This window comes from Mobula birostris, chromosome 14 (assembly GCF_030028105.1).
Source record: "Mobula birostris isolate sMobBir1 chromosome 14, sMobBir1.hap1, whole genome shotgun sequence".
NCBI lineage: Eukaryota > Metazoa > Chordata > Chondrichthyes > Myliobatiformes > Myliobatidae > Mobula > Mobula birostris.
In genome coordinates this window covers 36,293,822-36,308,998 of record NC_092383.1, presented here as the reverse complement: position 1 = coordinate 36,308,998, position 15,177 = coordinate 36,293,822, and the positions used below count along the sequence as shown (strand labels likewise).

The 15,177-nt window shown below is 45.1% G+C and overlaps 1 protein-coding gene across 5 annotated transcripts in view; it reads right to left on the bottom strand.

The window, feature by feature from the left end:
• lrrk1 (leucine-rich repeat kinase 1) overlaps positions 1 to 15,177 on the bottom strand; it is a 209,902-nt gene that overhangs the window by 102,454 nt on the left and 92,271 nt on the right. For all 5 annotated transcript variants that reach the window (XM_072278376.1, XM_072278373.1, XM_072278375.1 and 2 more), the window contains 2 exons: positions 6,431 to 6,560; positions 5,937 to 6,049 (listed from right to left, as the gene is read on the bottom strand). In XM_072278376.1, coding sequence (XP_072134477.1) covers positions 5,937 to 6,049; positions 6,431 to 6,560 — 243 coding nt within the window. The remainder of the gene's footprint in view (positions 1 to 5,936; positions 6,050 to 6,430; positions 6,561 to 15,177) is intronic.

Genomic DNA, 15,177 nt, shown 5'->3' with positions numbered 1-15,177 from the left:
GAATATAGAATAGTACAGCACAGTACAGGCCCTTTGGCCCACAATGTTGTGCCGACCCTCAAACCCTGCCTCCCATATAAGCCCCCACCTTAAATTCCTCCATATACCTGTCTAGTAGTCTCTTAAACTTCACTAGTGTATCTGCCTCCACCACTGACTCAGGCAGTGGTGGAGCTAAAAAAAGATAGACAAAGGAGCATTGGTTGATGTTGTGTACTTGGATTTTCAAAAGGCCTTTGACAAGGTGCCATACACAAGGCTGCTCAACAAGCTACCAGCCCATGGTATTACAAGGAAGATTCTAGCATGGATAAAGCAGTGGCTGATTGGCAGGAGGCAAAGTGTGAGAATAAGGGAAGCCTTTTCTGGTTGGTTGCCAATAACTAGTGGTGTTCCACAGGGCTCTCTGTGTTGGGATCAATTTTTTTAATGTATATGTCAATGATTTGGATGATGGAATTGATGTCTTTGTTGCAAAGTTTGCAAATGATAGGAAGATAGGTGGAGGGGCAGGTAGTTTAGAGGAAGTAGAGAGGCTACAGAAGGACTTAAAGAAATGGCGGATGGAACACAGTGCTGGGATGGTCATACACTTGGGCAGAAGAAATGAAAGGGTTGACTATTTTCTAAATGAAGAAAAAAATACGAAAAAACTGAGGTGCAAAGGGACTTGGAAGTCCTTGTGTAGGATTCCCTGATGGTTAATTTGCAGGTTGACTCTGTGGTGAGGAAGGCATTCATTTCAAGAGGATTAGAATATAAGAGCAAGGATATAATGTTAAGACTTTATAAAGCAGTGGTAAGGCCTCACTTGGGGTATTGTGAGCAGTTTTGGGTTCCTTATCTTAGAAAGGATGTGCTGAAACTGATTCCAGGATTGAATGAACACACACAAAATGCTGGTGAATGCAGCAGGCCAGGCAGCATCTATAGGAGGAAGTACAGTCGACGTTTCGGGTCCAGACCCTTCATCAGGACTAATGGGAAAAAAAGATAGCAAGAGATTTGAAAGTGGGAGCGGGAGGGAAAGACCTGAAATGATAGGAGAAGACGGGGGGGGGGGGGGGGAATGAAGCCAAGAGCTGGGAAGTAGATTGGCAAAAGGGATACAAGGCTGGAGAAGGGAGAGGATCATGGAACGGAAGGCCTTAGAAGAAAGAAAGGGGGAGGGGAGCACCAGAGGAGGATGGAGAACAGGTAAGGAGTTACTGTGAGAGGGGGAGAGAGGGGGAGAGAGGGGGAGAGAGGGGGAGAGAGGGGGAGAGAGGGGGAGAGAGGGGGAGAGAGGGGGAGAGAGGGGGAGAGAGGGGGAGAGAGGGGGAGAGAGGGGGAGAGAGGGGGAGAGAGGGGGAGAGAGGGGGAGGGAGGGGGAGGGAGGGGGAGGGAGAGAGAGAGAGAGAAAGAAATAATAAATTAGGGATGGGGTAAGAAGGGGAGAAGGGACATTAACGGAAGTTAGAGAAGTCAATGTTCATGCCATCAGGTTGGCGGCTACCCAGACAAGTGCTACACCTGCCCTTACACTTCCTCCCTCACTACCATTCAAGACCCCAGACAGTCCTTCCAGGTGAGGCAACACTTCACCTGTGAGTCGGCTGGGGTGATATACTGGTGTGGTCTTCTACATATTGGTGAGACCAACGCAGATTGGGAGACTGTTTCACTGAACACCTACGCTCTGTCCACCAGAGAACGCAGGATCTCCCAGTGACCACACATTTTAATCCCACGTCCCATTCCCATTCTGATATGTCTATCCACGGCCTCCTCTATAGTCAAGATGAAGCCACACTCAGGTTGGAGGAACAACACCTTATATTCCGTCTGGGTAGCCTCCAACCTGATGGCATGAACATTGACTTCTCCAACTTCCGTTAATGCCCCTCCTCCCCCTCGTACCCCATCCCTTATTTATTTATTTATTTATTCTCTCTTTCCCTCTCACAATAACTCCTTGCCTGTTCTCCATCTTCCTCTGGTGCTCCCCTCCCCCTTTCTTTCTTCCAATAGGCCTTCCGTCCTATGATGCTCCCCCTCCTCCCGCCTTGTATCCCTTTTGCCAATCAACTTCCCAGCTCTTGCTTTCATCCCTCCCCCTTTTGTCTTCTCCTATCATTTCGGGTCTCCCCTTCCCTCTCTCAAATCTCTTACTATCTCCTTTTTTCCATTAGTCCTGACAAAGGGTCTCAGCCCAAAACGTCGACTGTACTTCTTCCTATAGATGCTGCCTGGTCTGCTGTGTTCCACCAGCATTTTGTCTGTGTTGCTTGAATTTCCAGCATCTGCAGATTTTCTCCTGTCCAGGATTGAAAGGTTTGTCATATGAGAGTGTTTGATGGCTCTGGGCCTCTACTCACTGGAATTCAGAAGAGTGAGGGGTGACCTTATTGAAACCTATCGAATGGTGAAAGGCTTTGATAGAGTGGATGTGGAGAGGATGTTTCCTATGGTGGGAGTGTCTAAGACCAGAGGACACAGCCTCATAATAGTGGTGCATCCTTTTAGAACAGAGATGAGGAGGAATTTCTTTAGCCAGGGAATGGTGAATCTGTGGAATTTATTGCCACAGGCAGTCGTGGAGGAGGAGGAGGAGAAGATGGCAGTGCGATGCAGCGTGCGCAGCCTCTCTGGTGATGATATCTCTTATCTGTTAAGTAGGAGGCCGTGCACAACTCTGATTTGATGAAGGCAGACGTCAGAGCACTGAGGTACATCTGGTGAAACTTCTGAAATGCCTGTTTCGCTGCCGTCGCTACTGTATGATCCAAAATCTCTGGAGGGGAAGGCCCCGAATCCTCAGCTTTGTCTGTTGCTCGGCAGCCGGGGCAGGGTCGAAGCGCTCGGCAGAGATGGTGCTCAGTGCTCGGTGTCGGAGGGCTGGACGGAGGCTCGAAGCTTTCGGACGGACTCAGAGTCGGACTGTGGTCGGGTGCTTCCAGGGTGCTGCATCGGCAAGTTTGCAGTGCTGGAAGCTCATAGCAGGGAGAATTTCTTCCTTCTACCGTCTGCTTGAGATGTTGGGGCTATCGGGACTTTGAGACTTTTTTTTTTTTACTGTGCCCATGGTCTGCTCTTATCAAATTACAGTATTGCTTTGCACTGTTGTAACTATACGTTATAATTATGTGGTTTTTGTCAGTTTTAGTCTTGGTCCGTCTTGTGGTTCTGTGATATCATACTGGAGGAACAATGTATCTTTTTTTAATGCCTGCATTTCTAAATGACAATAAACGAGGACTGAGTGTCGTCATAATCTAATAACGTATATTTACGGCAGAGGTTGATAGATTCTTGATTGGTCAGGGACATGATGAAATAGCAGAGTAGACTCAATGGGCCAAATGGCCTAATTCTGCTCCTATATCTTATGGTCTTATGGCATACCCTGTCCACATCACCCATCATGTACCTAGCTATACAAATCCCATTTACCAATACTTTTCTTTTTTAAATATATATACACTCCTACAATTTTCCTCTCTGTTTCTAGCTCACCTACTATCATACACTAATGAGCACCTTGGCTCCTCTTTACTGAATTCTGAAAACTTCCAACCCTCACAGTTGTTGCTTTTCCTTTGATTTCTTTAAAATCTTTAAATTTTGTTAGCAGCAGCTGGAGCACATTTCTTATTTTGTACCCATAAAGTGGTACATATTGTTTGTGCACTGCATTAAATATTTGCCATTGTTTACTATCTTACCTTCTGGTTATATCTTTGGAACCAACTCATAGTTCATGTATTTGTAACTTGCTTCATTCAGGTTTGCGGCTAAACTGGTCATTACGTTTTACAAAATTAATTTTCTTACCAGCATTACTCCCTAAAGACACCTTAACTGTCATGTCATTAATTAACCCTTTCTTATTACATGCTATATCTAAAATAGCCCTCTGCTTTGTTAATTGCTCAGCATACTAATCTAGAAAATCATCACATTGTGCTCCAGAAATGTATCACCTCATCGTAACTGCTCATTCGATCTGTTCAGTTTACCAGGCCCCCATGATTACTGTACCCCGCTTGTGAAAAGCTCCACTGATTTTTTGATGCATTATAACTGCTATCTGAGGGTCTATGTACAAATCCAATCCTCTCTCTCTTCGCTTCACTGAAAATTACTCCATATCATAATTTCCCAGGCTAAGCTTCTTCCTCCCTAATGCCTTTACCACATTCTTTAACATCAGGGATACTCCACTACTATTTCCATTTTGCCTTTCAAATGAAACATCATGGAAAGTTTATTGTTTAACTTCAATGGCTTCGCAACCACGCCTCTATGGCGGTAATTAGATCATCTGCATCTACTTCTAATCACACTTTCCCAATGATCTAAATTGTTGAAAATACTGCATATAATTGGATAAAGAGCCTTTAGTTTTTCTTTGCGGAATTTTCCCTGCTGACTCTGTTTGAAGTGGACTGTTGCATGTACGATATATGTGCAGTTCCTTCACCCCCCCATTCGGCCACCGTGCAGTATTTGTTTGACCTTTGTCTTAATTTTTGTCTCCAACCCCACTCCCAACACCCTCCCTTCACTCTGTTTCAAACCCCTTTCTACAACCCACATTGTTCGATTTACAGATGCATTGGTCCCAGCCCTGTTCAGGTGTAACCTGCCCCGGTGAAACAGTTTCCTTGTTCTCCAGCACTGGCACCATTTCCCCATGAATGCAACCAATTTCCCCAACACCAATCTGCGAACCACACGCTCTGTCCTCTGATTTTTCTCCCAGTGCTAACTGATCTGTCACCCAGAGATGATTATTGTCTTTGTGACTCCTGGTTTTAATTTGGGCTCTTGCTCCTTCTTTTTCCTTCAGCAGAACTCTTGCTCTACGTATATCATCGGCTCCCACTTGGATCTTTCCACTTCTGTTCCAGTTTCCTGATGGTTTCAACAGGATGTCTTTACCCATGGTACCAGGCAGAGGACACTGCCCTTGAAACTCACACTCACAACTGCAGAGAACACCAGCTATCCCCCAACCTATTCTATCCCTGTTACCACCACATTTTTGCACTTCCCTACAGCAAGTTGCATTTCCCTATTTAGCACGGTGTTGTTGTCAGTTTGCTCACTTACCTGGTACTCTATGCTCCCATCCAACCTACAAAAAGCTTTGACCAAGGTTTTCCATCTTCAGGATCCCCTCTATAGGTCATATCCTCCGATGCCTCTTTATCAGACCAATATATAGTACCTAATCTGATGGGTGTATCTGCCACCAGGGTAACTATCCCCATCCTTAATCCACTTATAATTTATTTATTGGGATGAGGCACAGAATAGGCCCTTCGGCCCTTTGAACCATACTACCCAGCAGTCCCCCAATTTAACCATAGCCAAATTCAATGACCAATTAACCTAACAACCAGCACATCTTTAGACTGCGGGAGGAAACTGGAGCACCCGGAGGAAACCCACGTGGTCACGGGGAGAACGTACAAACTCCTTATGTGCAGTAGCGGGAATTGAACCCTGGCCGCTGGTACTATAAAGCGCTGTGCTAACCACTATGCTACAGTGCCGCCCCAGTTCCAATATACAGATCTCTTGACCCCAGCTCAGTTGAACAAAAGTCTCTAAAGACGCCGATCTCTTTGCACAAATGTCTTTAAGAAGCACAGAAGCTGACAGCTTGACAATCCCTTCCACAAAAATAAGTAATTGTTGCCAGGTCAATTATTTCTGAGATTGACCAGTTTTTGCTTGAAGTTACTGAGGGTTATGGAAGGCGTTGGGTAGATTGAATTAAGTCACAGACCAACCATGATCTCATCGAATGGCAAAAAGGCTTGAAGCGGTCCTGCTCCTCTGATTTTATCTGCATCTCATCAGCCCACACCCACAATTTGGCTTCACTCTCATCCTCAACCAAGAACGAATCAATTGCAGTGAAGAAAAAACAGCACAGCTTAGTTTACCTTCATTCCTGATCTCGGCTGGAACATTTGAGATATTTAATTTATCGATGTCCAGCTGCCACAGATTAGCTAGCTGACCAAGCTCGGCAGGGAGCTCTCGGATTCCAGGGTTACTGTTGAGGCAGAAAGAAGCAAACCATTCAGACGGATAAAACCTACTTTATTCCACGAGTTGCATATTCGACTGTCTTTCAAGGCACTGCATGTCAAACTCAATTGAATTTTGCTCCTTTGAAGCAAGTTGGGGGTATTATATATAGTAAAATGCAAGTTCAATATCTGCTCAAATTGGAAGTTGAATCATGTCGTGGACAAGTTCAGTTCGGAGAATCTGATAAGACATTCAGAGCTGGACAATAGTCTTTACTCACACAAAAAAAGAACACTTTTACGATATGGTCACAGCTTTAATTGGAACTAGAATGCTTCTTTCTTAATGGAGTGTCCAGAGCAATCCCACAAAATGTGTTCACAATAAACAGCAGCTAACTTACTTGGAAAGGTACAGCTCAGAGAGTGCACGCAGCCAGCACACCGACTGAGGGACTGAATCCAGAAGATTACTGTCCAGATGCAGGACTTCTAAACATTCACCAAGGATCTGTGGGAATTCAATCACCGAAACTGAAAAGAGAGAGAGAGAGAGAAATCCACCTCATGTCGATTCGTGCTAAAGAGCATTTTGCTTTTGTTTCTGGCAGGTTGTTTTTCTGAGAGGGGCCTGTGTTTATTTGGCACATCAGTGCAAACATTGACTGCACTGGTGAAGCTTGGATCAGCTTTCCAGGATAACAACAGGATTTGGTCTGGCCCAAGTCTCCATACCTATCCTAGTCCTGGTTCCCCTCCCTCTACCAGGAAAATCAATGTTTGTCCAATGTGCGAGATTTATTTTGACACAACAAAGATCAGTTGAAGTTTTTGCTTCCTTTTATAACGTCTCTGCTCCATGTGTTTTGTTTTAAATATTTTAAGGATGCTCCAAATAATGTTAGTGTGGAGCTCACTGAGGAATCTACTATTTCCATTGGAATGGGGAAAGCTGAGCAAACTTAACACACACAGTGGCACTTGACTGGGTACTTCCTGTACCTAATAAAGTGGCCAGTTAGTGTATGTTCATGGTCTTCTGCTGCTGTAGCCCATCCACTTCAAGGTTCAATGTGTTGTCCATTCAGAGATGCCCTTCCACTCACCACCGCTGTAACATGTGGTTATTTGAGTTACTGTCACCTTCCTGTCAGCTTGAACCAGTTTGGACCTTCCCCCCTGCCCTCTCTCATTAACAAGCTATTTTCATCAACAGAACTGCCATTCACTGGATTTTTTTTGGTTTCTCGCACCATTCTCTGTAAATTCTAGAAACTGTTGTGCGTGAAAGTCCCAAGAGATCAGCAGTTTCTGAGATACTCAAACCACCCCATCTGGCACCAACAATCATTCCATGATCCAAGTCACTTAGATCACATTTCTTCCCCATGCTGATGTTTGGTCTGAACAACAATTGAACCTCTGGGCCATGTCTTCATGCTTTAATGCACTGTTGATGTCACATGATTGGCTGATTAGATACCTGCATTAATGAGCAAATGTATAGGTGTAATGTGGCACTGAGTGTATATCCCTGTTAGATTTAAGAGGTATTTTGGTAGGGTAATTTTTAATCTTGAATGCCGTATTTCAATTCACTGATTTATTGGCTGAGAGCTGGGGGGAGGGGTGGGGGTGGCAGGGGGGGTTACGTGGCCTCAGTCATAGTGAGGACTAGACCTGTTTGCAGCCGCCAGGGATGAGGGGACAAACCCAGAGCTGTCCACTGGGGGGTAGTGTGGTGCGCCGTCTGGAACAGCCTCAGTGCTGCCCTCTCGGGGTTTCGCTCAGAAGACGACGAGCTCTGTTCTGACTGACTGCAGATTTTAATGGCACTAAATGGACTGAAGGGCTCAAGCTTGGGGGCAGGGGTAGGGTTGCCAACTTTCTCACTCCCAAAGAAGGGACAAAAGTAGCAGTCAAATACGGGACACTTGTGTTTACCCCGAGAAAGACTACCATGACCATGAAGCCATGCGCGGGTAAATCGGATTTGGCTTAATCTTCCCGATTCTCTTAAGTGAAACTACGTTGTACAGTACATACATTATTTCTATTTTATATAGGTTGTGTATTTATCATATCGTTCCTGCTTTTACTATATGTTAGTGTTATTTTAGGTTTTATGTGTTATTTGGTATGATTTGTTAGGTTTTTTTTGGGTCTGGGAACGCTCAAAAATTTTTCCCATATAAATTAGTGGTATTTGTTCTTTGCTTCACGCCATTTCGGTTATGAACGGTTTCATAGGAACACTCAAGTAACTAGTAGAGTGGATAGGGGAGAACCAGTGGATGTGGTATATTTGGATTTTCAAAAGGCTTTTGACAAGGTCCCACAGAGGAGATTAGTGTGCAAACTTAAAAGCACACGGTATTGGGGGTAAGGTACTGATGTGGATAGAGAGTTGGTTGGCAGACAGGAAGCAAAGAGTGGGAATAAATGGGACCTTTTCAGAATGGCAGGCAGTGACTAGTGGGGTACCGCAAGGCTCAGTGCTGGGACCCCAGTTGTTTACAATATATATTAATGACTTGGATGAGGGAATTAAATGCAGCATCTCCAAGTTTGCGCATGACACGAAGCTGGGCGGCAGTGTTAACTGTGAGGAGGATGCTAAGAGGATGCAGGGTGACTTGGATAGGTTAGGTGAGTGGGCAAATTCATGGCAGATGCAACTTAATGTGGATAAATGTGAAGTTATCCACTTTGGTGGCAAAGATAGGAAAACAGATTATTATCTGAATGGTGGCCGATTAGGAAAAGGGGAGGTGCAACGAGACCTGGGTGTCATTATACACCAGTCATTGAAAGTGGGCATGCAGGTACAGCAGGCAGTGAAAAAGGCGAATGGTATGCTGGCATTTATAGCAAGAGGATTCAAGTACAGGAGCAGGGAGGTACTACTGCAGTTGTACAAGGCCTTGGTGAGACCACACCTGGAGTATTGTGTGCAGTTTTGGTCCCTTAATCTGAGGAAAGACATCCTTGCCATAGAAGGAGTACAAAGAAGGTTCACCAGATTGATTCCTGGGATGGCAGGACTTTCATATGATGAAAGACTGGATGAACTAGGCTTATACTCGTTGGAATTTAGAAGATTGAGGGGGGATCTGATTGAATCGTATAAAATCCTAAAGGGATTGGACAGGCTAGATGCAGGAAGATTGTTCCCGATGTTGGGGAAGTCCAGAATGAGGGGTTACAGTTTGAGGATAAAGGGGAAGCCTTTCAGGACCGAGATTAGGAAAAACTTCTTCACACAGAGAGTGGTGAATCTGTGGAATTCTCTGCCAAAGGAAACAGTTGAGGCCAGTTCATTGGCTATATTTAAGAGGGAGTTAGATATGGCCCTTGTGGCTAAAGGGATCGGGGGCATGGAGGGAAGGCTGGTGCAGGGTTCTGAGTTGGATGATCAGCTCAAAGGGCCGAATGGCCTACTCCTGCACCTATTTTCTATGTTTCTATGTAACACTCTACCTTAGTGGGGGAAATGCAGGACAAGGGTGGTCCCGTACAGGACAAACCAATTTTGCCTAATATACGGGACAGTTGGCAACCCTGGGGGGGGGGGGGGGGGTCACCTGCTTTACAGCTGTGAAGAGAGAGAGGCATTCGAGCTGGTTCGTTCCACGGGGGGGGGGGGGCAGCGCGGCACGTTGTAGTCGACTGAAGATTTCAATGGACTGAGGGGTCTGGACCATACACAGTTATATTTTGCATGCTTGTATTTTACTAATATTGTGTATGTGCTTGAATATGCGAGGACTGCGGCTCAAACCATGGTGTCACCTGGTGGACCTCAGGGATGGCGCACTCTACCGCGGGCGGCGTGGTGCAGCGTCCAGACTGGAAGGTCTATAATGGTTGACCGATGATTTTGTTGGGCTGGTGGGGGAGAGATCCGGACTAAACAAGTGTATTCTGCGTTGTTATATTTTACTGATATTCTATACGTGCTTGTTGCTTTGTGTATGCGAGGACTGGGCCCCAAGCAACAGTGCCGTCTGGGGGAGCGGGGGCATCAGGGCTGGTGCGCCCCCACACAGAGTCCACGCTGGAGTCAGTGCTGCCCCCTAGTGTTCGCTCAGTGGGAGATGGACTCCATTGTGGTTGACTGTCGACTGATGGCACAAGTTTTGGAACTCTTTTATTGTGTGATTGTCACACCGTTTGTGCTTGCTGTCCTGTGTGTGCTTTGTGGGACTGCTGGTACTCTGTCCTGCACCTTGCTCCTGGAGTAACACCAACTTGTTTGGCTGTATTCATCAGTATTCATGTATGGTTGAATGACAACTAAACTTGAAATTATAGGCATCCATTAGTCTCCTGAGACCATGGATTTGCGCCTTGGAAGGTTTCCAGGGCGCAGGCCTGGGCAAGGTTGTATGGAAGACCAGCAGTTGCCCATGCTGCAAGTCTCCCCTCTCCAAGCCACCGATGTTGTCCAAGGGAAGGTCACTAGGGCCGATACAGCTTGGCACTGGTGTCGTCGCAGAGCAATGTGTGGTTAAGTGCCTTGCTCAAGGACACAACACGCTGCCTCAGCCAAGGCTCGAACTAGCGACCTTCAAATCACTAGACGAATGCCTTAACAACTTGGCTACGCGCCAACACTTGAAATTAGTTGCATTAATATGAGAAAGCGGTTTCTTCTGGTTAGAGGGTTTGCAATATGGGTCCATAAAGGTGGAGTCGAGGAAAAACAGAAACAATACTAAACCAAACCCAACATTCAAGGTTGGTTCGTGATACTATTTCATATGTCCAACTTTGCTTCTTTTTTGGTAACAAAGAACTACCAATCTCAATGTAAAGTCTGCAACTGACCAGCACCTGTTGAAGAGCGTGCCAAATCCTGTCAGCTTTAGGTGCGGGGGCAGCTCTTCCTGAGGCAACGTCGTCTCAAATAACATAATTAGCTACTACTTAATATGCTCCATTTTAAATCTTAGTTTGATCAAATCAGCCATTAACTTTCTAAGTTTTAGAGAATACCACTGTGGTTTGTATAATCTAGCCTCCAAGTTTAACTCTTGGCACTTAAGAACTATTTTGGTCTGTGCAGCTGTGCTTCTGGCTTCAACTGACATATCCACCTTCTGCTGTGCACGGTACTGCGGATGTGGTCTAACCAGAACTTTGAATAGATGTACCCTGATTTTGACAGCCTTGCACTCCAGCGTCTGAGATAAGATTAACGTTCCAGTAGCAGCCCTGATTCCCAAAAGTCGGACAAAAGGTTGTCAATTTGAAATGGTAACTCTGTTTCTCTTTTCACACGTGTGGGACCCGGCCTGCTGAGTGTTTGCAGCATATTCCAGTTTATTATAGAGGTGTAATTGGCTAACCATTTCCATAATATTTTAATGATTACAGCTGTCAGTAAGTTTAAGTGGTTTAGAAACCCTGGCCTAGAAAGTCTGCCTGTGCAGATGAAAATTGTGTTGGGGCAATTTTCTACTCATTTCCAAGTGAGTTAATGCCCGTCATAATTAAGGAATGGGTTTTCTGTTGTAACAATTGCAGGTACTTTAAAGTTTGTAGTCCCACTGACTGAAATCCCAACATCAGCAACGTGATGCAAGAAAATCCACTGCCATATTCTCACACCGCGAAATTCACTGCCACACTCTCAAACCGCAAAATTCACTGCCACTGTCAAACCATGGATTTCACTGCCACTGTCAAACTGCGAAATTCACTGCCACACTGTCAAACCATGGATTTCACTGCCACACTGTCAGTACCACGAAATTCACTGCCACACTGTCAGTACCGCAAAATTCACTGCCACACTGTCAAACCACGGATTTCACCGCCACACTGTCAGTACCACGAAATTCACTGCCACGCTGTCATAAAATGATTTTTATCAACACATAAAAATTTCAGATCTGGAGTTTCTAAGCATTTAACCTTGTTAAGACCTCCACCACATTGGTCTGAATCCCAGAAGACCCAAAATGAAGTTATTTAAAAGGTCAGGCACATTTCTCCTCAACTGACAGGCAGGATACTGCATAACTCTAATAGAATAGGGTTCCAGAAATTTCTATTTCCATTTCAGATTTCCAGCCTCTGCACTTTTGTTGATGTTGATATTTCTGCAACATCACTGAATAATTTCACTGCACCTGCTGGTACTTTGCTGTTATTTAAAAGATTATCTTTAACAATTGGACCGCCCTCTTTTAAAGGTAATCAAATGTGAAGAAAAGTCTTTGTCCCTAACCATTAACACTGTTTCTCTTCAGAAAGACATAGATGATCTGCTGAGTGTTTCCAGCAATCTGTTTTTTATTCAGATTTCCAGCATCTACATGTCATGTTGATTTTCCGATTTCCTTTCACGTGCCCTTTTTGTCACTGTTAACAGCTGCTTAATTACCTCATCACTAATAGTGGCAGCAGCTTTGTCTTTTGGTTCTATATTGTACTCAGTTCCATGACTGCTCTGTGCACTCCAGTAAAGTTCTTGCCCTTTATGGGAATAGTTTCTTCTGAGTCATTTTTTTCTTTGAACACCTTCCACAGATCTTTAGTTGTTTCACCCGCAAACAGTCGCCTAGTTTTCTGTGGACACAATCTCACCAGATGAGGTCAGCTTTATCTAAAGCTAAACTTCTCCTTTCAAATACTGCAATTAAAGTTATACACATTATTAAGTATGTTAGATGTATACTTCTGCAGTTATTTCCAGCATGTTGCTCTTTATGGAATGCAATACCCCTTGATGGTCTGCTACTCAACCCAAACCACAAGCAACAAATTCATCCTCTTGCTAATACACTTATTCTATAAAAACCCTGCAATCCAAGATTCTTCTGGCTTGCTTGTTCACCATGATTATACAGTAGACCAACAGCTCGAACTCAAAGTCCTTCAACTTTGTTTTGTTGCGGCTGCTCGTCTCTGTGCCCTGTGGGTCATCAGGCCACAACCTTGCTGTTTCCTCAGCATTTGTCTGTGTTTTTTTTTTACGTGACTGAGTTGCTAGCTCGACGTTCAACCCAGCACAGGTGGAAAGCGTGCAAGGAGCCAGCTGGATTCGAACCAGGGACCCCTCGCCTCAGAAGTCTGGCATGGATGCCACTGCACCACTGGCCGCCTGTCAACTTTTTTTGAAATTCCTTTAATGTGCCGTCATGTTTCCACTGCCTGCTGGAGTCCCCTCCCTACTGAAGTCACCTCACTCCCACCAGGCCCATTTCTGCCTTTCCTTAATTTATACATTGAGTGTTTCCAATCCCAGCCAGCTTGCAACCATCTGTCACACTTCCACATCTCTTACTCTAAATTTGCATCTAAATCCATTCCGTGTACCCCTGCACTCCTGGTGTTTCCATAAGGAATGTTCATTTGAGCTGCGAACCCTTCTGCTCTCTTTTCAGTTTACACCATTTTCCCCTTTCTTGGTTTACCTACTTCCCATCTTCCAGTTTCTTTCAACCCATGGAACCCAGCTATTGCTTTAATCTCTTCCCTTTCATCTATTTTAGCACTAATACGACGATACTTTACCACTCGCTCTCCTTCCTAGCCACGAATGTTTACATTCCTGCGACCATCCCATTTATCCTTCCTGCTGGGACTCAAGCCCCAGCTCAGCTCAGATGTGAACCTGTCCAAGTGACACATTTCCTTCCTATCCCAGTACTGGAGGACGTTTCACTAAATGGGCTCATTCATCTCAGACCACTTCCACTATGTGTTCACTTTCCTAATGAAAACAGAAAATGCGGGTCACTTTTGTAGGTTAGGGAGCAGTGGTGGAGAGAGAAACAGAATTAACGCTTCAGTTCAGCAACTGACTGACACTGGATGTGAATCATTAAATCTTTCTCTTTCCTTTTGAAAATTTCCAACCTTTTCTGATTTTATGCCAGATTTTTGCTTCTTGATCTCCTTCCTGTACAGCTCATCTCTATTTAGCCGAGGTAATGTTGCAGACATTAAGACCCTTAGGATCGTTTTTGCTTTAATTACTGTGTGAATGGAACTTATTGTTCAACTCACTGTTGGTCGCAGCCTGCGCTCAAATCTCATTTCAGTCTGGCTCTAAACGTCCCTCTGCTTAGTAACAAGTAGCCAGTCCTCAAGCCCTTTCCTCAGGAGGGAGGTACAGGAACCTGAGGACCCACACACTCAATGATTCAGGAACAGCTTCTTCACCTCTATCCTCAGATTTTCTGAATGGTCCATGAACCCATGACTCCTCTTAGTGGCAGCATTTCCTAACTTTGTAATTTATAGCAATTTTATGTTTTTGCACTGCACTGTTCCCAGCAAACGACTTTCACGTCATATAAGACAGTCATAATTAACCTGGTAACATATTACTGAGCACGCCTTAGGTAGGTAGCGTTTGACAGTACCAGTGACCCGGGTTCAATTCCCACCGCTGTCTGTAAGGAGCTTGTACATTCTCCCCGTGACCACATGGGTTTCCTCCCACAGTCCAAAGATGTACCGGTTGGTAGGTTGGTTGGTCATTGTAAATTGTCGGTGATTAGGCGAGGGTTAAATGGGGAATTGCTGGGCAGCGTTGCTCGAAAGGTTTGAAGGGCCTATTCTGCGCTGTGTCTCAATAAAAAAAACAAGTGTTTACTGCAGTTGCTAGAGTCACAAACTTGAACTGTTGACTGTCCCTGTTTCCACAACTGCTGCCCGACGAGTTCCTCTGCTTTTATTTCGGATCTGAGGGGGTGGCACTGTGGTGTAGCGGTTAGTGTCAAGGCGTTACAGCGCCCAAGCTGGGTTCAAATCAGCGGCTATCTGTAAGGAGTTTCTACGTTCTCCCTGTGACTATGTTGGTTTCCTCTCTCACACTAATTGGTCACGTGGATGTAATTGGGCAGAACAGGCTCACTGGGCCGAAAGAAGATAACATTTCTACTGTTTGCAACTGCACCTGAGCTTCCGTCCAGCCCTCGACTCTGGCGGATGGCTGATCCGTATCAGGCTCTAAACATCCACTGTGCACTCTTCCTCTCCACGCTTTGCTTCATGAGACTACGTCCTGTCTTTTCATAGTCCACACAGGAATAGGAACAGGAGGAAGCCACTCACTCACTCCTCCAAGATTGACAGTCCATTTAATAAGGTTAAACTTCAACCCCACACCACTGTGGTAACCTATCCCTCCCCC